The sequence below is a fragment of the Delphinus delphis genome, chromosome 5 (genome assembly GCF_949987515.2).
Source record: "Delphinus delphis chromosome 5, mDelDel1.2, whole genome shotgun sequence".
NCBI classification, from domain to species: domain Eukaryota; kingdom Metazoa; phylum Chordata; class Mammalia; order Artiodactyla; family Delphinidae; genus Delphinus; species Delphinus delphis.
The window spans coordinates 22035094-22061450 of record NC_082687.1 but is presented as its reverse complement, the minus strand read 5'-3'; the positions used below and the strand labels follow the sequence as shown (position 1 = coordinate 22061450).

The 26357-nt window shown below is 43.6% G+C and overlaps 1 protein-coding gene across 1 annotated transcript in view; it reads left to right on the top strand.

Annotated features, from left to right (window-relative positions):
- The first annotated feature begins 705 nt into the window (after positions 1-705).
- RNF150 (ring finger protein 150) overlaps positions 706-26357 on the top strand; it is a 237109-nt gene continuing 211457 nt past the window's right edge. Inside the window, exon 1 of the mRNA XM_060012080.1 lies at positions 706-1201. Coding sequence (XP_059868063.1) covers positions 706-1201 — 496 coding nt within the window. The remainder of the gene's footprint in view (positions 1202-26357) is intronic.

The window sequence follows — 26357 nt, the reverse complement described above, 5'->3', positions numbered from 1 at the left end:
AGAAGCCTAGAATCTTTGACATCACATTAAGCTCCTCCTTGCACGCACACATTAGACACACACACAAACATATACAGACAGACACACACGGACCGCGTACTCTTCTCTCCCGGCTTGCTCTCGCTACCCCCGAGCCGGCCCCTCCCGTGGCAAGTGTGTGCCGGGCGCAGCCTGAGGGACCCGGCGCACAGCAGGGGCGGCCGCCGCGCCTCCAGCCGGACCCGCACGCCCCAGCGCTCGGCGACGGCAGCCGGGACTCCTCGCCGACACCCCGGGCTCGGAGCAGCCGCGCCCGCCCCCGCCGGGGCTGCAGGGCGCGGGGCCGCCACCCCGCACGCTCCCGGGCCCCCTGCCACCCCTATGAGAGAAGGAGAAGCCGGGCGAAGGAGCAGGACGCTCGGCAGCCGGACTCCGCCGCAAGCCCGGAGCGCCCCCTCCGCCCGCGGCCCGCCGGCGCCCGCGAAGCGAGATGCAACCGCCGTGCTTCGGCTGAAAAGGGAAGGGGCCGGCGCCACCCGCTCGCTCGGAAGCCGGTCCCCGCGGCGGCTGCGCGTCCCGGCCGCGGCCCCTCGGGCCCGGGAGTGAGAAAGAGCAGGAGGAGGAGAAGAAGGACAAGCGGCCGGCCCGGCGTTGGCCGGGGCTGGGGAGGAGGGACGGCGCGGGGGGAGCGCGCCGGGGGCGGGGAGGGGGCCCCGGCGGATAAAGATGGCAATGTCTCTCATCCAAGCGTGCCGCAGCCTGGCTCTCTCAACATGGCTGCTTTCCTTTTGTTTCGTGCATCTGCTCTGCCTGGACTTCACCGTGGCCGAGAAGGAAGAATGGTACACCGCCTTCGTGAACATCACCTACGCCGAGCCCGCGCCGGACCCCGGGGCCGGGGCGGCGGGCGGCGGCGGCGGCGGCACCACCGCCGAGCTGCACACCGAGAAGACCGAGTGCGGGCGCTACGGGGAGCACTCGCCCAAGCAGGACGCCCGCGGGGAGGTGGTCATGGCCAGCTCGGCCCACGACCGCCTGGCCTGCGACCCCAACACCAAGTTCGCCTCCCCGGCGCACGGCAAGAACTGGATAGCCCTCATCCCCAAGGGCAACTGCACGTACAGGGATAAGATCCGGAACGCGTTCCTGCAGAACGCCTCCGCCGTGGTCATCTTCAACGTGGGCTCCAACAACAACGAGACCATCACCATGTCCCACGCAGGTAAGCGGCCCCGGCGGGCGCGGGGCGGGGGAGGGGAGCCAGAGGAGGATGGAGGCGCCGAGAAGGATCCAGCGCCTGCCTCCTAGCGCCTTCCTGCGAAGTCCGTGCTTTGCGAAAGACGCGTCTCTGTTCCTCGGACCTACTAAGTTTTGCTCTGCGTCACTTCGTGGGGTTTACAAAGAAGAGAGGACTAACAGCATTGGGGGCACCAGAGAATGCATTCCAATTAGCATCGCGCCACTCGGACGAAGGTTGGCCGAGGGGGGCTAACTTTTCCGAGGAGGATCTGGTAGGTGGGGTGTGGGGGGTAGGGTTCGGATGTTCTCGGCCAGTGAGCGGCCCCGCACCTGTTTGGAACCGGGAGATCTGATAACTCAGCTCTTCACTTGGGTGTGTGCATCAGGTATACTCCTGAGGCCGGCGTTTGTGTATCAGGAGGCGGGTAGGGTTACTGGTGCTGGCGCTCGTCACTGCCGACTTGCTCAAGTCGGGTTTCAGCTCTTCGTGGGAGATTGAGTACCGCTCCTCCGACCCCGCCCCGCGCCGCCCGCTGGGTTGACGCGAGTCATAAATAATACCGAAAATCCTGTGCTCTGCCAAGCTGTCATCCGGAGGAGCTGACAGGCGGGCACGATGGTAAAGAGTAACAATCCTCAAAAAGCCACCAAGAGCATGGTGGCCGTAAAGATATGCCTGCTTTTACAGTGTTGCATTATCCTTTGCCCGCTTGGGAGGTTAAATATGATGAAGGTTTTCTTTATGGCGAGAAGATTTCAGGGTAGAAAGAATAAGGTTTTCGTAGTGATTGCAGGGTGCCGGGATGAGAAGTCCGTGACTGTCCTAAAACTCGCTCTTTCCCTGTATGCCTGACATAACAGTGCTTCCGTGGTAGGAACAACAAAGTCCTCCCCAGGCTTGTCAGCAAAAGCAGCTCGTTTTAGCAGCCTTGCCTCCTTGAGTCCAGGATTACTTGTTGTTTCTGTGCGTCCGGAGAACCTTGCCCTCCTTCCCCAGAGGGGTTGCTGGGTTTGAGGCTGTGGCATCCGGAAGGAGAAGGAGGGAGTGGAAGTGACAGATGCATTTTCTGACTGGAGTCACCGAATCAAAACATTACCAAAATCTGGCTTTTAAAGAAAATAAACAGTTAATGCTACTGAAATGGAGTACCAGGCTTTGGCCTGGGGGGTGGTGCATTCTCTGGGGACAAGTTTTCATTCCCAGAGCTCCTGTCACCTATTACGGAAATGTACAGTGGGTTTGCCTTTGGTAGTCAACACCAGCTGTTTCAGACAAGGAACTTGTTAACCCTAATGCAAACAGGTGGAGTGGGGAAAGGTCAGTGCTTCTAACACAGGGGCCAAAGATAATGCAGTGTACTAATTCATGAAAAGGAGGAAGGGACAGTTAACTTCTTGGAAAAGTTAGGATAGAGCACTGAGGAACATTTGGTATACTTTCTTGAGCTCAACAGTTTTGTAAGTGAAAAGACTGTACTCTGACCTTGAGTCATAAGAGCACTATTTAAACTTTATGACAGTCAAGGATTTGGAGGACTATGGCAAGAGCGTTTTAAGTCATGTAAGGTATCTTTAAAACCATATTTAATATATAAACCTCCGTGGGGGGAGTGTGAAGGAGGGTTTTTGTTATTGTTGTTCTCTAAACTCGCAGAAGATTGTTAGCTGACTTTGCAGGATCCTTTAAATGTTTCTTTTTGCATATGCGTGAAATCAAACTCTGCAGCTTGGAGCACAAAGTTAAGAGGCATCATTTATTCCTGTCTAAAAAGAACTGCCAACACATTGGGTCAGTTAATGGTTCGCCTGTTTTTAAAGGAAGCCATAAGCTGATTTGCCACACAAATGATGCTTGATTAAGATGTAGTGAGAATAAATAAAGGGCTTGGTGATAATTTGAAAGTTAGGCTAAAAAAATGTCAAGGAAATTCTCTACTAACTGTTCTGTTTGCAAAAATGTGTTAACGTATCTGCTAATAGCCGTGAGGCTTCCATATTATCATTTGGTGTATTGCCACTTTAGGAGACTGGATTCACTTTAGTCATAGATTGCATTGATTTCTGCTAAAGTCTCATTATAAGGAGATCCATGACAGGGTGGCTTGGCGAACTTTTAACTCTTTCTACCTGAATGTGAACCAGTGCCCGCGCTGGTCTGGCTGTCAGTATGTTACACTTAGCTCTAGAATGTGAAGGCTTTACTTTTTCTAGTTGAATTTAGAATTGTGACTCAAATTTATCTTAGGAAATGGTGTACATTTTAGATGCTAATCAAATATTCTTATTCTGTGAACATGGGATGCAATATAACAGAGGATCCTTACACTTGTGAACTTTTTACTTCAGTCTCCAAAAAGTGAACATCAGCCTTTGCATTTTTAAAAAATCTCACCTCTCCTCTAGATCCTTTATTTTCAGCACTGATAGCTTTCGGGTGAGGAGAAAGTCTGAATTTAGTGTTATGCACCCCACTGTGTAATATCTATGCATTTGCGGTGATGTGACCCCAACACACCCACTATCTTGAAATTCAGTTAAATAGAAATCATTTCCCCTTCCCCTTTCCATAGAGCCTTTCTTTCTGATTTTTCCTTTCCCGCTTATGATTTTGGGTTTCTGACACTTCTACAATTATGGTTTCTCATTCACAAAGACACAGATTATCCTGGGATAGACTAGTAGCTTTAGTTTGTAACCATTTCTTTTAAATCTCTCTAAAAATATGAGCCCATTGAGAGAGAGTTCACATAGCATACAGTTCACTCATTTAAAGTACACAGTTTAATGGCTTTTCCTTTGCCAACAGAGTTGAGGACCCTCACCACTGATTCCAGTAAGAAGCCCTGTGGCCCTTAATAGTTACTCTTCATTACTCTCCAATATACCAGCCCTAGTTAACCACTAATCTCCTTTCTGTCTCTGTTTGCCTATTCTGGACATTTCATATGGATGGAATCAAGTAATATGTGTTCTTCTGTGACTGGCCTCTTTCACCAGCATAATGTTTTCAAGGTCTGTCAGTGCTGTAGCATGTCTCAGTACTACATTCCTTTTTGTTACCCAATAATATTTCCTTCTATGTTTATACCACATTTTCAAAATTCATCAATTAATGGACACTTAGGTTCTTTCCACTTTTTGGTTATTATGCATAATGCTTCTGTGAACATTCATGTACAAGTCTGTGTGTGGACATTTCTTTTGGGAACACAGCCAGGTGTGAAATTTCTGAAAAGTCTGGGTCATACGGCAACTGTATGGCTTAACCTTTTGAGGAACTGCATGATTGATTTCCAAAGAAGCACACCATTTCACAGTTCCACCAGCAGTGTAGGAGGAACATTGAGTAGGTGGAACATTTCTCTACATCCTCATCAACACTTGTTGTTATCTATCTTTGATTTTGGCCTTCCCAGTGGTTGTGAGGTGGTGTCTTCATTGCCGTTTTTGTTTGCGTTTCCGAGGACTAACAGTTACTTTTTAACATAATATTAATTCTTCCTCTGCTTTTCCTTTTTCTCCTTTTTCCCTTGCTCGCCGTTGTTTTTTCAGCTCAAACACGTTTTGTCTTAAAGAAGAAAGGAGATTAATAGAGAAAAGAGATCTGTCTCTTCCAATTATGAAGGAAAAATAAAGCCCATGGACCAGAGACTTTATATGTCCCCTCTAAAAGGATGTGAGGAACTGCATCTTTCGTGCTTTAGAGAACTTCTTCCCAGGTTGGCTTTGTGAAAGAGCAACCGGAGGGCTTGAGTAAAAAGCTATGTAGAAATCCAGCCTCCACCTGAGAGCCCCAGAAGTACACTTCCAGGTACAGGTAAAAGCAGCCAGACCCGGGCTTCCCTGGTGGCGCAGTGGTTGAGAGTCCGCCTGCCGATGCAGGGGACACGGGTTCGTGCACCGGTCCGGGAGGATCCCACATGCCGCGGAGCGGCTGGGCCCGTGAGCCATGGCCACTGAGCCTGCGCGTCCGGAGCCTGTGCTCCGCAACGGGAGAGGCCACAACAGTGAGAGGCCCGCGTACCACAAAAAAAAAAAAGCAGCCAGATCTAAACCATCTCCTTGGAGCTGGTCAGATGCCTGTGAACCGTGAGGGAAGTGATAGCAGCCATTTCTAGAGGCAGTTTTGGGAAGTGGTAAGTTAGCCGTTTAGCCTCTCGCCAGCCCGTTGAGTTTGTGTCCTGCTTCTGCTACTTCCTCACTGTGGATCTTTGAGCAGGTTAACCTCTCAGGACCTCAGTTTCCTCATTTGTGAGATGTTTGGTATGAGAATTAAATGAGTTCACACACGTACAGTGCTTGCGTCCGTAGCTGGCACCTAGCCGTCAATACATGCTAATTCTCATAGGCATTGTACACAGTGACACACAGGAGCTCCTGCATGGATCACCAGACCCCGGGGGTCACCAAGGCTCTGGCAGCCTTAGGAAAGAGCTCTGTATTGACCCTCTCCTGCTTTAGACACCAGAGCCATCGTGCCAGTTTCTCTTTGTGGTTTCTGTGATTCGAGACAGGGTGTCCCAGCTCCCTCTGATGGCTGGTGAATATTTGAGGATTCTCCTGTGGCATTTGTGCGTTCTCTTGGGTTAAACTGAAATCTCATCAGAGCAATAGGAGATGTATCTATATATGGATTACATATATTTATATGATAAACATGGTAGATCAGTAAGTGTTTGGAGGTGGTTAAGTGTCTGAGTTGTGATGTTGAAGAAATGATGCATATTTTTTTTTCCTTTTTTGAAGAGTGTGGTGTGCTATCTTCTCATCTTTCACTAGTACATAGTTAAAGGGAAAGGAGGAAACTAAACATCTAGGAAGAACTTTTGAGAGACTGGATTCCTAATAGTAACTTAGAGATGGAGCGAGGGAGGAGATGGTTGCAGTAACTATTCAGAAAATAAGCTCAGCCTTTGGCGAGGAGGAACCCAAGATGGAGTATATCTCATGTATTCTAGGACGTTCTCCAAGGTTTGAGGAGAACACGTAGATGTACTGAGGCTCTTTCCTGTGTAAGTGGGTGCTAAGATTTTAATTCGTGAGTTCACGCTACATTGACTTTAACGGATGAAGTCCACCTTTGCCTTAACCTCTGTAAAGGAACTAGCTGCTAGAATTTTTTTTTTCAGGACTCATATTTTCTAGAGTATTTTTGTGCAGTTTTGTTTTACATTTTCCTTTAAGTAATATGTTCACCTCTCTTCAGCAGAAGGTAGCCCTCTGCCTGTGTGGTGCCTACTCTGCGTCAGGCGTGTTGTAAGCACTTTGTGTATTAGGTCATTTAATTCTCACGATAACACTGAGCGGTAGGTACTGTGGTTGGCGCTGTCCAGGAAACTGAGGCTTAGACAGGGGAAGTGACTTGGTCATGCCGGTAGTAAGTGATGGAGCCAGGCTTGCAAACCTGAGCAGTGTCTCCTGAGTCTCTGCTTGTAGCTGCTGCCCCGTATACTTTCTCAACTTGAGAGGATACTATACAGGCTAGCTGTGACAGTAATGACTTCATAATGGAGACAGGAAGTGATCTAAAGCTGATGCCCATTTCCGAATACTTTAGCACATCTATCACCCAAATGCACTTTGGTTGAAGGGCCTTTTTCTTCCTTCATAACTGGAAGAGGTAGCTCGCTTTTCTCTCTTAATCTCCTTTCTTCTTTAAGACAAACCATGTTTAAGCTGAAAAAACAAGCCTTGCAGACTGCATTTTTGCGACAGGAGAGATGGGACCTTGTGTTTGGGGCTGCTCTCCTCCAGACTGACCTCTGATTAACCATTTGGCTTCGGTCCATCACTTTCTATTCTGGACCTCAGTTTCTTACTTATAAAATGAAAGGTGTGAATTAGTTGAGCTCTAAGAGCTGCCTGAACTCCACAGTTTATTCCTTATATATTCAAAACCCAGGATATTTTTACTGAAATACAAATTTCTGGCTTCTGATGAGAAAATCTGATGACAGGGGCCCATGTCCCTGCAGAGCAGTGGCTGGCGGTTTAGGTGAACAGTGTGCCCATTACCTGGCCCAAAGCCCCATCACTACTTATGGCCTGGCTCTCGGCCAGCTCTGCTCCTATGTGCCCCTGGCCTCAACCCTGAGGCTTATGTATTTGGAACCTCAGCTTTATGGAGTCAAACTAGGGTTAGTGAGGAGAAGTTATAGAAAGCAGACTTGCTTTAGTAAAGGGAGAAAAACTCATAAAGTTAGAACTGTTGAGAGATGGAAGAGGTTTTCTTGGGAGGTGAAGCTTTCTTCTTGCATTCAGGTGGAAACTGATCACAGGATTTATGCCCAGAGTTCTGATGGGTGATGACGGAAGGGTCTCCCCAAGCCTGAGAGCTTGTGATTCTCTATCGTTTAGATATTTAAGAAACATTTCTTAGCAACAGCCTTGGTTTCCATTCCGTTTCCCTCTTAAGATACATATAGAAAACTTATTTATGCTTGGTCTTAATCTCCCAGGCCAAAGCAATATCACCCGCCTCACTTAGTATTTGTTTATTTATTTGGTGCTAAACTGTACCTCCTTACCTGGCTCTCTACCGGCAGGCAGATATCTAATAGCCAAGAACTCCAGGCTCTTGTCATTAAAAGCCATAATTCAACATCAGTGTTAAATAACATTATGGACAATGTAAGTCAGTATGGTCTGGGGACTTCCCTGGTGGCACAGTGGTTAAGAATCTGCCTGACAATGCAGGGGACACGGGTTCAAGCCCTGGCCCGGGAGGATCCCACATGCTGCAGAGCAACGAAGCCCATGAGCCACAACTACTGAGCCTGCATGCCTGGAGCCCGTGCACCGCAACAATAGAAGCCACCGCAATGAGAAGCCCGCACACCGCAACAGAGTAGCCCCCGCTCGCTGCAACTAGAGAAAGCCTGCGCGCAGCTAACGCAGCCAAAAAAAAAAAAACAAAAAACAAGATACTGTATGGTTTGTTTACTCATTTCAGCTCATAGAAATACGTATCTGGGGATTTGGAAGGAATCCTACCTTTATCTTCTAATCTTTAGTAAGAATCTCATCCTCATCTCTCCTGATGCCTCTGTTCTTAAAAATCCCTTGGCTTCTCAAAAAGGAAGGAATTTTATGACCATGAAATCAGGAAAGATTCTAAAAGAACCCAGGACTCTATAACTTATTCTTTTAGTTTTTTAGAAAGGACTGATTATGTTTCCAATGCAATATTAATTTGTTTAGAAACCAGTCTCAACTTTTTAAAAGGAAGACCTTGACCTTTATTGTTGCATTTTTGGACATGAAACTTGGTATATAAAGAACTTAATATTTTGATAGCCCCTGAAAGTCTTCAGTTTATCCCCAGAAGAGATACTTCATTTTGTATATACTCAAAGGAGGACCTTCACTTATTACTGAGTGACTGAAGTGATGCTGAAATTCTGTGTATTTGATCATGTGAATTGAGAGAGGCTAAATTTGAGTTAACCTGAATAGGATTTGACTTTCATTTTATCTCAGATCTGGAGGATTTTGTGGTGATATAAGATCCAGAGAAATAAGGCTGCCTTGTGCTGTGTTATTGTTCTTCTACGAAGCTGCAATTACGGTGGTTCTATTAAATTGAAACCTTGTCTATAGGTATACTATCATCTTTTATTTTAAACTTTGAGGGGTTCATCACTTGGCAGTTTAACTTGTGGTGGGATAAGTGTGCTTTATAGATTGAAGTAAAAATATTAATGACTAGTATTAGATCTAGTTCTTTTATTTTTCTAGATGAGAGGAAAATTTTCTTTTACTGCTTCAAAAGCATTGGTTATAAATTGGTTTCTACAAGTATCATGTTTTTTAAAAAATCTCGTCTATTCCATGAAATAGCAGTATTTAGAAAATCTATTTCGGTAGAAATAAGCATCATTTGTCATAAAATTAAAGCTCGTGTATCAGATTGTCAGGCTTTTCCATATTCAGTGTATGGACATATATTTCATGCTATAGATTTGAAAAAAGAAAGTATTTTTGCACTAAATGTATGGCTTATTCATGTTCTTTCCAAGCAAAGATATATAAAGAGCTCATATATTAGGTAAGATCCAGGAAACGTTTTCTTTCTTATTAACCAGTGCAGCCTCTTATCTCTCCATCATAAATGGTTTTTTACACACACAGTCCATGTAAGCACTATTGAAAAGGCAAACACATGAGGTTTTTCAGAGGTATTGTCAGTGAACCTATACAAATGCCTTTTTTTACCCATAAGTATTTATTTTCCCTGGTCCCGATTTTCTACAGAAGACGTTCACCTGGCCATTCTGTAACCATGAACTGACTACACCTGCATGCAGTTCCAAATGACCCAAAGAATAGCGGAAGAGAAAAGATGTTTTCCCCTTTACTTATCAAGGTGTTTTCTCCTTTATTTACCAAGGGGCCTGGAATGTTCTTTCTCCCAGATACGAAGGACTGTGCCTCTCTAAGGTCACTTCTCCGTGACCGCATCACTAAGGCACTCCTAGTTACTCTATTTGGATAGCAGCATACCTCCCCCTTCCCATCCCCAGCACACCCTGCCCCTCTCCCTGCTTCATTTTACTTACGCTTAGCATGTGTCCTCTGACCAGAATGTAAGGGCTACAAGAAGCAAGGCTTTCAGACAGTTTTTGTTCATGGTAAAGTTCCCAAAGACTAGAATGGTCCTTGGTGGAAATGGAAAGCGCTCAGTAAATCTTAAGATCTGTTAAATAAGACTGGAAAGATGGACTACGTTAACATGTTAGTCTCTAATTTCATGAAAAAAATATTTCATGACACTAACATTTTTTTCTTAGCTTTTGACTTATATAAATGAGGTCAGGGAGATTCTAATTTGAGTCTCCTGTTAAAATAATTGAGTCATTGTGTAGAATATGACATGAAGTGGGAGCCTTGTTCATGCCCTTCATCTCAGGAGAAAAAAGACATACCAGTAACAAGCAGAAGTTACAGGGTATCCAAAAATTTTGTAACCAAATACAATTCTGTGCATATGTTTATTGTCCCGTAACTTTAATACATATGTGTATATGTGAGCATATATTTTAAAATGAAAGACATATGCCTTATAGAAAATTTTGAAAGTATGGGACATTTAAAACGGGAGGAAGACAACCTCAATAACTCAACCACTCACCCACTAAACTCTAGTGTTTTTCTCATTCTGTGGTTACATATTTACTTTTACCAAACTGGGAATATATTGCATAGGTTTTCGTAGCTTTTTAAAATTTAAAGGCACATGTTGAAACCTCCTCAACGTTTCTGTGATGTTTCTACTTTCCCCCTACATATAAACAGCGCTGCTGTAAATGTCTGTATGGGCCTAAAAATCGGTGCATCTCCGTGATTACTTTCTTAGATCAAGATCCTGAATATGGCACTAGTAAGTCAAAAGCTATTCATGTGTAGCTATAGAGCAGGGTCGTTTTGTTTTGTTTTGTCTTGTTTTTCAAGCCCATTTAGTGATGTCTTCAGTTATACGCTCACTCCCTAGTATGGCTGTCCTTTGAAGGAGAAAGAGTATCTGTCAGCTGACAGTGCCGTTGCAGGGTCCTGGCACAGCTTTGGCACAGAAGGTGGAGAATCAAAAGAGGAAAAAAGCCTCAATGATAGAATCATCAGGATTGCAGTTGGTGAAACCCCCACTGTTCCCCTCGATTCTTCTGTGTCTTGGGGATGTTCAGTGCAAATTGAACAGGGAATTAGGAAACTTGGGTTTCAGTTGCGGTTCTGCCTCAAATTGGCTTTACCGTTGGCAAGTCACTTCCCCTCTCTGGTCTCTTTCATTTGGTTTTCTTTCATTTCAACATGACAAGCAGGAGGCTCCTGGAGGGGAACTTGGTTTAGATCAGTGCTTCTCCATCCTGGTCGCACGTGAGCATCATCTGGGGAGTTTAAAAATTACAGACTCCCAGGTCCCACCTGCAGAGATTCTGATTTGTCTGGTGGTGGGAGGGCACCCTCCAGATGATTCTGAGGTGCTGCCGGGATTGACGGCCACCACGCTGGGTGAATCCAGAGTCTTCCTCTGGTTCTTCTATCCCGTGGTTCTTCAGTTATTTAAGAAAGAGTACTTTTTCCTTTGACGATATCAAAATCCTCCATGAAAAGAAAGACGTTTAAAATGTGTTCATTGTAACGATGAAAACTGATAGTAGGTGCAGTTAAGTATTACCTCAGGACATGAATTACTGACTCACTAATAATCGCCCAATTTTGGAGACCAGCACGAAGACAAACAAATGGCAAACACAGCCAGTGGAGGAAAGTACACATTCTGTAAACCCGGCAAAGAGCACAATAATGAGTCAGAAATGCCTGGACATTTTAATTACATTGAATTTGCTGGCTGAAATTTTCACTGAGAGGCTAAATGCTCGTTATTTTGATCGTAGGCCTCTTGCAGAAGAGGTAGCAGTACCATGGTATTTTTCCCAAGTAGGGAGGACCCCATTTTGCTCATCAAGGTTGGCATTACCCAGTTTGGGGGGCAGTAAAGGGTGGTGGTGAAAAAGGTGATTGTGGTACCCAATTGTCCTTTGGGTCGATTGTCAGGGAAACAGAAAGCAACGTGGGGCTCAAGATAGAAGTTTGACGTCACTGAGTTGGTAAGAGTGAGATTCCACCATTCCAGAACGTGAGCACAGTGGTATAGGAGCTGCAAAAACTGGGCTCGTGCTGAGCAGAGAGGGCCCGGGAGCTCGGGAACCATGTGATTCACCTAAGCCTCCACCTGTGAAATGAGCCTCACGGGTCCCTATCACAGCTGTCATGAGCTCTTACACTACACGACGCAGCAAAGGGGCAGCTCTGAGCATCGAATATATGTTCACTCTCATTATTGTCAGAAGAAACATATTCAGAATCGGACTACATCTTACCAGCTTTATTAGCACCCACTGAGTCCCGGCCATCATCATCTCTGCCTGGACTGCTGCTATCACCTCCAGCCGCTGTCCAGCTCCCATTCCTGCCCCTGCAATCTGTTCCCCGTATAGCAGATAGAACACACTTAAAAAAAAAAAAAAGAAGACCAAAGGACATCACTCCTCTGCTTACATCTTCCAGGGGCGTCTCATCATACTTTGGACCAAGTCAGAGTTCTTGCTGTAGCCCCCAGGGTGTGACCTGATTTGGCCCTTGTATTCTGTCCACCTCTTTTCCAACCATACTTCCTCTCACCCTCCTACAGACCCTCTTTTCTCCTTGCTGGTCCTCAAATACACCAAACTTGCTGCTATCTCAGGCCCTTTGGAACCCTCTTCCCCCTCAACTTTTTGGATAGAATTATTATTCACACAGCAGATATCTCTTTATGCATCTGAAATATGTGAGGATGACTCCCAAACGAGACTATCTGGGAGACATTTATCTATTTCTCCCTTATTTAACCAACTCATTTTGAAAATTCAGCTTGCTTCTATGCCTCCTGTACCCTGAGGAAAATATCTTCCAACAAAAGGTAATTATAAAATCATGAGGTTTTATTACTTTTGTGAACAGGGAGAGTTACCAGGCACCACCCTCAATTTTTGCAGATTCCCCTCAGATACTCACCTGGCTCACCCCTCCATAGCGTTGCCGACTCTGCTCCGTCGCCCCTTCGTCAGAGTTTTCCGTGGCCGCATTAAAAACTTCATCTGCTACTTATCCTCTCTTCCCTCACCCTCGCTTATTTTTCTTCATACTATCACTACTTGAAATTGTTATATTACATCTTTCATTAATTGTTTACTGTCTGTCACCCCTGTGAAAATGTAAGCTCCACAAGGACAGGGTTCTTGTCTTGTCAACAGCTGTATTCTGAGAGCCTGGCAAATATCTATTTGGTAAATATCTATTGAAATATCTATTGAAAGTATGAATGGATTAGTGAATGATAGAATATGAACCCATCCGCAGTTGTCAGGCGCATCACTCACTGGAGGGATGGAGTAATGACTTTATATTCCATACTTTTTATTTGCCTTATGTTGAAGGCAAGATTTAATTTGAGGGATGACAAACTTCATTTCTTCTCCTATGCACAGCAGAGCGAGTCTTGCTGGGCCTGTGCTGAGGGATTCATCTACTTTCTAACCCACACTTGACCCTTGAGAGTCATTATATCCTGAGATCTTTTCCTGTTCTCCTACCAGTGTTTCTGAGACCTAGTTGCCTACTCCCCAAGACCTACAAGCAGGTGCTTCTCTGTTCTGAGGAGTTTTGCTTTGGAGGTTCTGCAAGGGGACTTTTTACAGATTATAGAATAGAAATGTCCTTTGGAGTTAGCTGTTATCAAACACAGAAAGAAATCTGAAAGAAGTAGCTGGACATACATATTGCTGCCTGATGTTTTTAGGGAGATGGGCATCTGCTAGACCTGATACTCCAAGGGGACCCAAGTGTTACTTTAGAAGGAAATCTTAGAGGTTGATCGTAAACCTTACCTGTATAGTTTAAAATGAATCTGTCTCTGTAAATAGCAAATGACCAGTGAGATATGCCAAATTGTGACCTTTTGGGCAATGAGAGAACTGTAACAGAAAGGTCAAGTTTTCTGTGAAGTCAGAATAAGAGGCATTGGTTACAATAGTTGTTTGTTAATAGCAGTTGATGTTTGCTCTGGAATGAATTTAATCTCTTATATACTTGCATGCCTTTACTTTTTAGCCCTGATAAAGTACATGCATAGAGAGTTTGAAGCAATTAGGTGATATTATCCTTATCAGTTTGAGCTTATTTCTATGGAAAGTACATCTACTGTATCATTACTTTGTTCTTTCTTCCTTTCCTAAATGCATTTATTATATGAAATGGATTCCACTTCACTGAGATTAATTTCTTACCTAGCTGTCCTTCCTGCTAGACTGTGAGCTTCCTGAGGGAAGACGCTGTCCACACCCAGCCGGTTACACTGGGCACTAGCACCCGTGTCTTGAATGACTCTCCGTCTGTGGTCATGTTAGCTAATCCTTCTGCTTAATCATGACCATCTGGATGCCATTCACTTGGTGGGAGGTACCTGGAGTTTAGACCAAATGTTTCAAGGAACAGATCAGCATCTCTAAGGCTCACCTTGCAAACACTAGACTTGTGCAGGAGAGGTCAGTGTTACTCTCAAACAGGGCCATGCTCAGAAAAGTCATGAAGTGATGCTTTATTACAATCCAAAGTCTGCAGATTAAAAAGTCATTAGTCTCTTCTATCTTCTTGACCTCCGGGACTATCTTGAAAAGCCATTCACCTAATTAAAACCCGATCCTTTAAAATTAGAAAGTCTTACTCTCTTTGGTAAAACTAAATGAGTCATAATTTGGCTTACTGCTGTCTGAAACTAATCAATGTTCTTCTCTATTGAGGTACTATATTAAGTAAATCTTAGTGTCTTACTCATAAAAAGACTTTTGTGTTTCATTAACTTAGAGTGTGAAAAATACATTACATCGTAGGTAAGAAGAGAACAAGCCATTTTCTTTAGTGAAGCTAATGAGAACTCATTTTGAACCGGAGCATAACCATGAGCTTGCTTGCTATTTTTGTATTTAGCCTTTGAAAAGGTGGCACATAATTACTACAGCACAGTTTGTGCATTCCAGAATAAGTGATATTTTTGGCATTAAAATGAAATTTATGAGTAGGTTAAGATACTGGAACAGCACATGCTGTCACTGGCGTGTTAAAATAATTGCAGTTCATTGACTCATGCAAGTATATTCTTCTGTGTTTCCTGTTTGCAGTTTATCACTTTCACACCAGAACAATTTAAGTAAGAAAACAGAAAAACAGCTCAAACTTTGGCCCTTGATTGATTTTTGGTAACTGAGATGGGACATATTCTTTAAAGGAGCAATAATCCCGAAATAGGCCATTACCTTGCGTGGCCTCTTTGGTAACCACCATGTTGCTAAAAAAGATATGTTTGTCACTTAGGTTGACTGACTGGGGCGGGGGGGGGGTGGTCACTGTCACCGAGCATTCATCCCACTGTCCTATGCTTCTGGGTGACTCTCAGCCCAGATTCCTCCCATCTTTTTCAGAGGAGTGGGCATTTCTGGTGAAGCAGACGCACTGACCTTCTGGAGCCAGCAGCCAGTTTCAGTAAGATTATCTCAACACCAAGTAGCAAGCCAGCGCATAGCGTTGGCCATTATTTAACACGCTGCCGGCTGAGAAAAACCCAAGGTATGAGAAAAACCCGAGATCATCTAAAACCTAAGTTGTCAAGGTCACGGGGCAGAAGGATTCAAATGCAGTGAATATGACCTGACCCTTTCCACCTGCCAGTGCCTTGGTGTCTAGCAGCTCAGTGATGGGCAACGTCGGACCATGCCTTGGTGTTCATGAGCTTAGGGCCAGACAGCAGTCCTGACACTAGTTCCCCGGGGACCGGGGCCTGTGGAGCTTCGACAAAAGAGCTTCAAGTGAGATGGCTGGACGCTAGCTGGGGAGCCTTCAGCGGCCACTGTGTGAGGGTCACGTGGCTGTTCTAAGTAGCCACTGAACTCGGTGTCTCCCACGCCCTGTCTTCTCCTTCCATAGGAGACCACTGAGGAAAATTCTCTTTTTGAATAAGCCAGGACATCCTTTCTGCAAGTCACCTCTTCTGGTTCCAGGCCCATATGTTAAAATTTATCACCTTGTTCATTAGAGCAACTCAGCAAATCTTTGCTGGATTGAATAAATGTTAGAACGAGGAGAATCAGCCCTCGTGCTGAACACACAAGGCTCTAAGCACTGCGTTAGGTGTCTTTCGTATTTCACTCCTTCTATACATCCTCTGAGTTGGGAACCTGCCCAGAGTCACAGATGGACAAAAGCAAAGCCGATATTTTAATCCAGATCTATATCACTTTCAACTGTATTAGGAGGCGTGTAGGATTTCTTTGACTCTTTACTAATTTTTACGTTTCAATGTATTTTTTTATGAGGGGGGAACAAAAAGAAACTCCTTTAAAGATAATCTGTCTGAAAACATTGTTTCCCATAAATATTAGGTAACTAATTGTTTACCATTGTTATTAAATTGTATATTTGCAGCAATACAATTCTTTCATTGCTTGAGAAATATTTCTTAGGGACGTATAAGGTACAGACTGCTGTAGATTTAATTCACAAGTCAAACCTTGTGCTCTGTGGATATGGTAATGTCTTTGGTTATATTGAGTCCTTTTCTGAATATTTTGGCTTAAAGATAGTTAATAGTTCTCAGACTGACTAATTCCCATTAGTTAAAAACGCTGATGTTCTTAGAGAATTGAGTCAGGTTCCTATCTGCTAATTCTATTGAAGTAAATGGGTCTATGCAAATTTCTACCCCTAAATGTGACTTTGAGTTCTATAAATAAATCACTTCCTTTACATGTATCCTACTGTGATTTTTCCTAAATTTGTAATTACTATGAATATTTGCAAACCGATATAAATCCCATTTACCTGAAAGATATTTTAAGGTCAAAATAAAAGGATAACCCTGTTACTGTCACTATGGGAATTTTAAAAACGTGCGTGTATACACGTACATATAGTATATAGTTTAGAATTTTAATTGGGCTTGGATGTTGCCTGATTCACAGAATCCCAGAGCAGTTTTGACTGCTCATTAAATTGCTACCCCCTTGATTTTAAATAAGATTTTCTTTAATTGCGTTTGTGATTCTTCGTGCTTGGTAATTCGTCTATTTTTAGTGTGCCCTTTAGTTGCTTATTTTAACATAAATCCTAGTATTTTCACTGGTACGATTCTTAGTAGTCAGTATTCCTTAAAATATTTTTCCTAACGTACATACACTGTTTTACCATCTGCGCAAATCTCCCCAGGTAAGCTGGCCCAGAAGACCCTTGCAATGTGAACTTATGTCTGCCTGTAGACCCATGGATTTATAATTTTTTCTCTCTGGATTATCAAAATTACCCAGATATTATTTTTTTTAATTAACCACAAAACAAAAACAGACTTTTTCTGAAAGATTTTAGAGATCATCAAGTTTAATTATTTTATTTTATGGATTAAAACGTATGAGTTAGTTATTTTATCAGTGAAAAACACAAAGCCCCAAGAGTTTATGGCCTTACTGGAGACCCACACAGCAGGTGATATGTATGGTTGGGAGGAAAGTTATCTGTGAAAGATTGAAGGACCAGTCCCTCTGGATCAGAGTTCTCAATCGTGGCACTATGGGCATTTTCTGCCCAATAATTCTTTGTTGTCCTGTTGCTATAAATTTACTGAGAATCTTATGAGAATGCATGTAAAGCATATAGTATAGAACCTGGCACATGGTAAATGCCAAAGACATCATTATTAAATATGACTATTAAATATTGGTAATGCACCAGTACGTAATTCAAGAACCCCTGTGTAGCTGACAGTGGAGACACATGGTATTTATTGAAATAGAAAACAATATTAAACTAGAAAAAAATTTTTAAGGAAACAATGAAAAAGCATGCTGGTACCAACAAAGATACGTATGTAAGAATTAACCCAGTTGGAGGAACTATGAAGAAGTCTGTCTACCCCAGTAGTTGTAAGCAAATGTACTTTTCAGGTCTGAAGCCGGCGCCAGCCAACAGCACTGCAGAGATGGGAGCTATATTTGGAGAGAGTGTTTCACACTGTTCCTCCCTGAATGATAGGCTAAAGAGGGAACTGCAGCAACATCCCCGTGAGAGGAGAGCTTCCAAGATTATCAGAGAGGAGGGAGAGCTGGAGCAAGTTTACACAGTGCGAACCACGCTGATTGTAATAGACAGCAGCATTGATGCGCTGCGATTTATCAAAAGACAACCAGAGGGTCTGAAAGAACAAAACTGGAGCTCTCTACCTTTGCCCTTGGCCCTGTGTAATGACATTTTAATGATTCGACAAAAGAAAAAATAGATCTATCTAGCTCCCGTTTGAATGGATGAATTAATAGCTAGCTAAAAGGGTTTGATTTTTTTTCTAGTTTTCTTGGAAATTCTGCTTATATGAGAAGGAGGGTAGTATACCATACAGGTGAGATCTCCATTTCACGGAGTCCATATGGCGTGGGTGTGTAGTCAGGAAATGATGGACCTCAGGACCACTTGCATGTATCATCGTCACCCAAGCATCATTAAGTGCAAAAGGAAACCAGTGTTTGTCAAGAATTCACTGTGGGTCAGGCATTGTACTAGCCTGTCACGTCATTATTTAGATTGGCCGCATGGGTTAGTGGTTAGAGCCAGACTAAAACCAGACCACCCAGACTCACATCCCAGCTCTGCCTCATAATAGCTTTGCTACGTGGGACAAGTTAACCAACCTCCCTGTTTCAGTTTTCTTTTATGTAAAAATGGGAATAATAGGACCTATTTCATGGGGCTCTTGAGAGAATTAATGAGATAATATATGTAAAGTACTTATACATATAAGAAGTGCTATAAAAGGCATTTTATAATTAGCATTTTATAATTTTATGATGCTAATAAGAAAGCAAAGTAATACATGGTGCTAGCATTCACACCTATTTTAATCAAAAGCCTGTGCTTTTTTTTTCTGTAACATAGTGAGTGCTTCTACATGCTAATACTTAATGTGATCTGTACAGCATAATGATATTAAATTGAAGTCACCCTTGATTTCTAGGAACACTAAATGCTAAGATGTGTAAAGTACCTATTTTTCATTACTTATATTCATCCCCAGTTTAGACATTGGCTATAGAGTCTCTTAACCTTTGATATATCTAGGTGAAAGGATAGACATTAAAAGATTATACTCTTGGATTATACTTAATATATTTCTCTGTATTTGAAATACAGAGAAATAGTGCTTCCCTCAACTTGATTTCATTTATTCTTGTAATAGTACTTCATAGATGGAAAAGAGTCTATTATCTCAGCCTACAGATGAAGCTCAAAGTTTGAGTCCTAGCCAAGGTAGGACTGAAATTCACCTCTTCTCTTAATTCAAGAGTGTTTTTCACTGTGTTTACATATTTACTTAGCAGTTGGTAATTGAGCACCTACTATGCACAGGTGTACTAAATCCTGGCTATACAAAGAGCAAGGTACCTTTTTTTTTTTTCCTAAAACAGGTTACTGTCTAGCAGACAAGAAGGGTATAGTCCATGTGTGATATTATTAGTGTGAACAAAGTGCTGTAGGAACACCCAGGAATGATTAAGTGGACCTGGAGATTTGAAGAAGGCTTTTTAGAGGAGGTGACATTTTAAAGTAATCAGAGTTGTGAGAAAAGTAGAAGATGGGAACACTGTAAGCAGAGGAAAACGTTTATTTGATTGTTGAGAGAAGGTGAGTGGGGCTGAGTGACAAGCAGATGGATGGTATGGTGAGACGAGACAAAAAAATATTATAGTTTGAGATGGGAAGGATACTAGGTAGTTGGACATTTTCCTGTAGGTGATAGGAAACCACGAAAGGTTTTTAAGCAAATATTGTCAGAGCTCTCTTTGAGAAAATCATCATCCTAACTCTGATGAGGAATGTATATAGGAGACATTGGCTTTAGAGAATGTAATTATGAAGCTGATAGCAATAGTGTAGAGATTTCAGAAACAATTTTGAGAAATTGATGTCTGACTGAGGGTGGACTCAGAAATGACAGTTTTGGATGGGTGAATGATGAACGACATTATGAAAAAGAATACAAGAAAAAGAAGAGGTTTGGAAGGAAAGCGTGGATTCAGTGTTGGGCATGTTGTGTTTGAGATCATCGAGGCTGGACACATAGATATTAGCGCCACTAATATAGCCCTGAGGGTTGAAACTGTGAGGGTGGATGGAACCAACCCCGGAGGAGGTGTAATGTGAGGCTACAGACAGAGGGTGAGGGTGGGAGGGCAGCATTTGGGGGCTAGTAGTGGAAAGGAGCTTTTTGGTTAGAAGAAAGCCAAAATAAAACTATGGAAACCTAGGAATGAGAGAATTTCTGTCAAGAGGTACATAATGCCACTTGTTGCCAAGAGGTCAAGAGGCTGAGGCTATGGGATTTGATGTGTGATGATGCACTTGGACCTGATGATGTCAAAAATCCCATCCAGTTAACATGCTGGGCCTTAATTTGGGGGTTTGCTCTAGATTCACTCAAGGGCAAATAATAACTTTAGGTAAATTGGCCAATCTGAAGAAATCCTTTAATTTACAAACCCATTACCAGAAGCCTTTTCCTGCGTATGGGTGTGAATTTGGTACTGCCATTTCTAATCCTGGAACTTCAGTCTCCGGAAACAAATTTGTTAATGGTTGGATTGTCTAGAATATATAGAATTCAGAAGACTTTAACTTCTAAACAGTAGGCGTACAGGGTTGGGATTATAAAAATGAGGGCAGTGCATAGTCATCATATTAGTATTTGGATTCCAAATCATGATGGGGATAAATAATGTCTGGAGTAAAGAAGTGTAGGGGTGTGTGTGTGTGTGTGTGTGTGTGTGTGTGTGTGTGTGTGAGAAAGAAAGAGAGAGAGAAAATAGATCACTATGATAGTGCTGGCAGTGCCTAGGTTTGTATTTTGGTCTTACTGGGATGATTTCAACTTAGATATCCTTTGCAGACTCACAGACTCATGCTTTAGAATCTTCATCATTTGAATGATCGTTGTTCATGCCATTGCAAATACTGGCACTTCAGCAACAATTACTTTTTTTTTTTTTTTTTTGCGCGTGAAGAGGTTGACAATTTGGGCTCCTCTTGTGTGTGCAACCAATTTGGATTTGGGACATTGAATAGAATCATCAAATTATTGTTGTTATTGTGTGGAGTATCATCTGTTGAAGGCTTCAGAGAGGGGGAAGCAATGTTTTTGCCCAAGCTTGAACATTACCATTCTTAACGGATAAAGAGATCTAAAGGCAAAATCTAGTCACTGGAACCTCGCAATCTTTTAATTAACTCTTTCCCCCCCTCTTGAAGAATGGAAACATTTCATAGCTCTTCTGCTGCCCGAGTGGCTACTCAGCTCTGGCTGCCAGTAGCTTTGTTGGAGATGATTCAAAACAGACAGAAGACAAAGGTTTCTGCCCTGAGAGCTTGGCCAGGTGATGGTGTCGGTGTGAGCAGTCGGAAAGATGGCTTTTGGGGTTATGCTTGTAATAAGGATGAGCAGATCCTTATTTGGATGTTTATTGGTGACCTCTGACCTGAATTGCGGGAGTCTCTGTTCTCTTTGTGCTCCCGGCCGCAGCTGCCAGCATTCTCCACTGGATTCAGAAGTGAAGCCAATTAGGTGATGTGCACAGACCAAGAAAATTTGACCTTCACTCCCTCCCATGCCCCTCAGCCTCATCACCTCTTGCTTCCCTTTACAATCCCTGATCAGAACAAACACACTGTCTCCATCAAGTATTTCCCTATTGCAGTGTAACCTTGTTAAATTATTACAGGTTTATTCAGAACTGAAGTAAAACACGACTTTCTCTGCCTGCAATCTTACTGCCTTATCCTTTAATAAAAATTAAACGAATGTCCACAGACCTTTGGAATTTTCTATAAAGGGAATCATTCTAGCACCTAAGGGAAAAGAACTTGATATCTAAAACGTCCACATCAGTGTTTCTGAGCTTTTCTATAAATAGATCAATTTAATTATATTTCCACTTGCCTCATTAACCTTTTATATTCTTTTTCTAGTTCCAGTTTAAAAATAAATTTAGGAGGTTGTATAGCACTCTTAAAAGTGAAACAGAAGGGGAAACTATTACACTTCACTGCACGTAGTTTGGGTAGCTATTATTTTGCAAAACGTGTGTTTTATTACGTAGCCATGTGTGTGTGTGTGAAAGGGCACAGTGGATTTAAAAGCCACAGTCTTAGATAATATCCCAGTGGTTCACCATGGTTTTTCCTCTACGTTATAAAAATCCCTGCCATGTCCAGCCTTATGAACCTGTGTAATGTCCCCTGTACCCGACAGTCCCAGAGCAGGCTGATACCCACTGCCGCCAGGAGGTTTGGTAACAGAGGCTCGCACAGAAGGGCTTCTAGGTAAAGGAGAGTCTTCCCAACTCGGAGGCTCGTCTTTCCTGAACTGAGACAGGAATCTCTCTAACACTGTCTCTCGACTGTGCAGAGGTGTTTATGGTTTTCATCAGGGGCAGAGGGCTGTGTGTTCATGCTGGAGAAGGGTCTCCAGCAATTTTCTCTCTTGTGAATGAGCAAATGGGATCTAGAATCTCTAGAGCAACAGGAGTACCATCGCTGGAGCCTGGAGTCCAGGAGAAAGGCTCTGTGCTTTCATCTCCAAACCATAAAGGATGATGGGATGAAGATTATGTCATTGGTGTCTTCATGCTGAAAGTGTCTGAGAAAATGGAAGTGAATGAGCCTATGACAGAGAATTGGGGGACAAGAAGGAAGAGCTTGTGGACGGGAAATCAGGACCCCTGGTCTCTCTCCAGGCTGTGTTTTCAGTAATACCTTGTAAGGAGGCACTTCTGTAACACCAGAACCACATTCTAATTACCCACAGTTTTTATTTCTACCTTTATTATTCTATTTGCGTAAGACCACTGCTTAGTGAACAGTGTACAGTTCATCACATGGTCTGAGATAAATTTCTCCACTGTGGCTTGGTAGATTCGGAAGTTAAAAGGCCCTTCCTCATGAATTATCCACAGGTTTATCTGTTGTCGCATCCCCTGGGTTGATGTCCAGCCGAGCCAGAGACGCAGGCCTGCTGTAGAGCAGTTTCTGGATCATGTCTGTAAACACTACCACTTAGGTAGGAATTTCCCAGCGACGGGGTCAGTGTTGACATCACTTCTCCCTGACTAGGAAAACAGCAAGCCTCCAACGGCTCCCTGCTTCTGTTTGGGAAGGTAGATGGTGGCTATGTGGCTGAGTATCTTGCTGAAAGCTGGAATGTTCATGGCATTTAGGAGCAGAAAGGATCAGGGAGCAGGTATCTGATGTATGAGTTACTGCTTTTCCTTCTGGTTTCTTACATTCTGTGTCTTTTGGCCATTCTAGGTTTTTTGAGAAGGGTCCACTAAGCAGTGAAATCCTAACCATTAGTTTTTTCTCCTCGTTAAGCGTTATTGTTATAGTTAACCGTATGGGTAGAGAAATGGCTTGAAGAAAAGACTGCAGTCTGGTTTTGTTTAGACACCGTCTGTGGATATACTTGAAAGCCTATCGTGAATAAATCAATGTTCCTTGCATGCATACTGGTGCGGTACCCTCAATCAGATGACTCCCAGGTTACCAGCTGAGACTGAAAAAAATGTCAAAAACGGATCGGGGGCTTCCCTGGTGGCGCAGTGGTTAAGAATCCACCTGCCAATGCAGGGGACACGGGCTTGAGCCCTGGTCTGGGAAGACCCCACATGCCACGGAGCCCGTGCACCACAACTACTGAGCCTGCGCTCTAGAGGCCGCGAGCCACAGCTACTGAGCCTGCGCTCTAGAGCCCACGGGCCACAACTGCTAAAGCCTGCGCCAAGAGCCCCGTGCTCCACAAGAAGAGAAGCCACCGCAATGAGAAGCCCACGCAACGCAACTAGAGAAAGCCCACGTGCAGGAACGAAGACCCAATGCAGCGAAAAATAAAAACAAAAACGGATCAGGTGTAGTAAAATCATGTGCCTGTGTTGACCGTGTGTTGTATCGGATCAGTTTGCAACAGGCAGGTCGTGACTTAATAGTAGATATACACTATTTGTGACTGTCACTTTGGGTGTTGTAGAAGAAAAAAATATTACTCCTTTTCACTAGCGAAGAGATTCCAGAATCCATTCCAGAACTTCATCTCCAATTTGAGATGAAAATCCCTCACCTTGTTCTTCCAAAAGAGAAGAAGGTGTTCATAAATATAAAGACTAGAACATAATTAGCACACTATGGAGTAATGCAAACTGTATTTGCGTAGAGAAGTAAAATCTGGATAGCAACTGGGGACTCCTAGGAAATAGTAATCTCCCCAAGGAAGATTAAATCCTTCTCTGGGATATTTTGAGCTTTCCAGGGAGCTTATATTTTCATGGTTGGCATGAGATCTTTGCCGATGTCTCTGTTTTCCACCAGGGTGATCCAAACCTAATCAGGTGTCCGACTTCCTCTCTCCCTCCCCCCTCCCTCCCCCCACTCCTCCCCAAGACAAAGACCCTACTAAACATATCCCTCACCCCCACTACACACACCGTCACACTCTTGTTTTAGTGCACAGGATTTTCCTGAAAATCTGAGGGATCACATCACGTACTGTATAGTTCAGTATTTCCTTTTAGCTATTTTGTTCTTGAAAGATTTTTTAACTTTGGTGATGTACACATGAGTGACACACCCTGCTCTTTGCCATCCCGTCAGTCATTCCCTGGTATCACCCTATGTTCACACCTGCATCTTTGATCCCTGATTTTTCCATCTGCTCCCCTGAAATAGATATTGCCTCAGAAGTCAAAATAATCCTTACTAGCCCTCCCACTTTCTCACGTGGTTTCTCCACAGAGTTTTCAGGAGCCCCATCCCCTTATTTTTGGTGTAAGACACACGGTCGCAGTACAGTTCCCACAGTGGCTGGGCAAGAACGTGACCACCACTCACCGGGAGTTTCTCTGTCTTCAGTTTTCCCCTGGCTCCTCTCCACCCCTCCCCTCCTTTCTTCTAAAGCGGCTGCTCTCCTACAGTGCATTTCTCTCCTGGTTTGTTGCAAGGCGATTTCATCTCTTCCCTGGAGCTTTGGAAGCAGTGGATGATCTGCTCTTGAGTTCTTTCACCTCCTGCCCCAAGCAAAGACATTTCCCATCTTTAGAGTAATTCCGGTGCCAGCTCTTTGGAAAGTAGTATTTTTTCACCCTTTTATACCATCAGTAGTAAGTGTGATCATCATACAAAGTTATTTTAAAACTATAAATAATAAATCTTAGGATTCATTTTCAGTATAACTGTATAAAGAGGAGGAAACCTAATAGGATGGGGATAGGAGGAAGGGGAGGAATCCCCAAAAGGCTACATTTCAGGAAAAGAAACTCCTATGAGAGTCAGGCCATTGCAGAATAGATGTTTTTAAGGTCATGCTAAAAGAACTCCATCCTTGTGATTGTTAGAGAAAAAACAACAAATAATTTGACATGCTTCTAGGGCCAGTCTGTGTTGGCTGAGGGGAATGGGTCATAAGTCCAATAAAGCTTTTGGAGGTTTCTAACCTTGACTTTCAAGTCAACCCAGTCCTTTTGAAATGAGAAGGAAAACACAGATCAAACTGCCCTCCGTTAATATAAAAGTGCAACACTCCTGAATCCCTTTGCAACTTAGGGCATCGACACCCGTGTTTTTCATACCCTTATTATCTGTGCCTTCAAGAGCTCTGAGGATGCAGCCTTTCATAAAAGAACTCTGCTTATTCCTCTGGAATGTTTTTTTCTAAGCTGCTGAATTTCTGCTGGATTCAATGTTGGTACTTCCTTAACCTTAAAGAAGGTATCGTAATGTTTTCAAGCAGTAGTCTGCACTTACATCCCTTCCTGGAACGGGCTCCATGTCGTGTTCTGGCTGAGGCGTCGCAGCCTGGCGCAGGCACTTAACCAGGTCCTGACAGCCAGCTCCCTGACGGTGATCGGGAGATACCACCCATTGTGAGGGACGCGATTTCAGAGATGTTAAAAGGTGAAAACAGTGCATCGATGAAACGTGGGATTTGCTACTGTAATATACGTTATTGCAGTCTGTACATCTGACCGTGTGTATTCTAGAAAATCCTTTACAGCCTGTATACTTTTAACCTGGAAAATAAACCTCTTAGGCATTTACCCTTACATAGTTATCGTGAATGGACAATTCTTAATAAAGATGTTCGTTGTTTTTTTTTTGTTTTTTTTTTTGCGGTACGCGGGCCTCTCACTGCTGTGGCCTCTCCCGTTGCGGAGCACAGTCTCTGGACGCGCAGGCTCAGCGGCCATGGCTCACGGGCCCAGCCGCTCCGCGGCATATGGGATCTTCCCAGACCGGGGCACGAACCCGTGTGCCCTGCATCGGCAGGCGGACTCTCAACCACTGAGCCACCAGGGAAGCCCTATTGTTTTTATCTTTGTCTAAAAATTTATTTATTTTATTTATGGCTGCGTTGGGTCTTCGTTGCTGCACACAGGCGTTCTCTAGTTGCGGCGAGCGGGGGCTACTCTTCGTTGCGGTGCACGGGCTTCTCATCGCAGTGGCTTCTCTTGTTGTGGAGCACAGGCTCT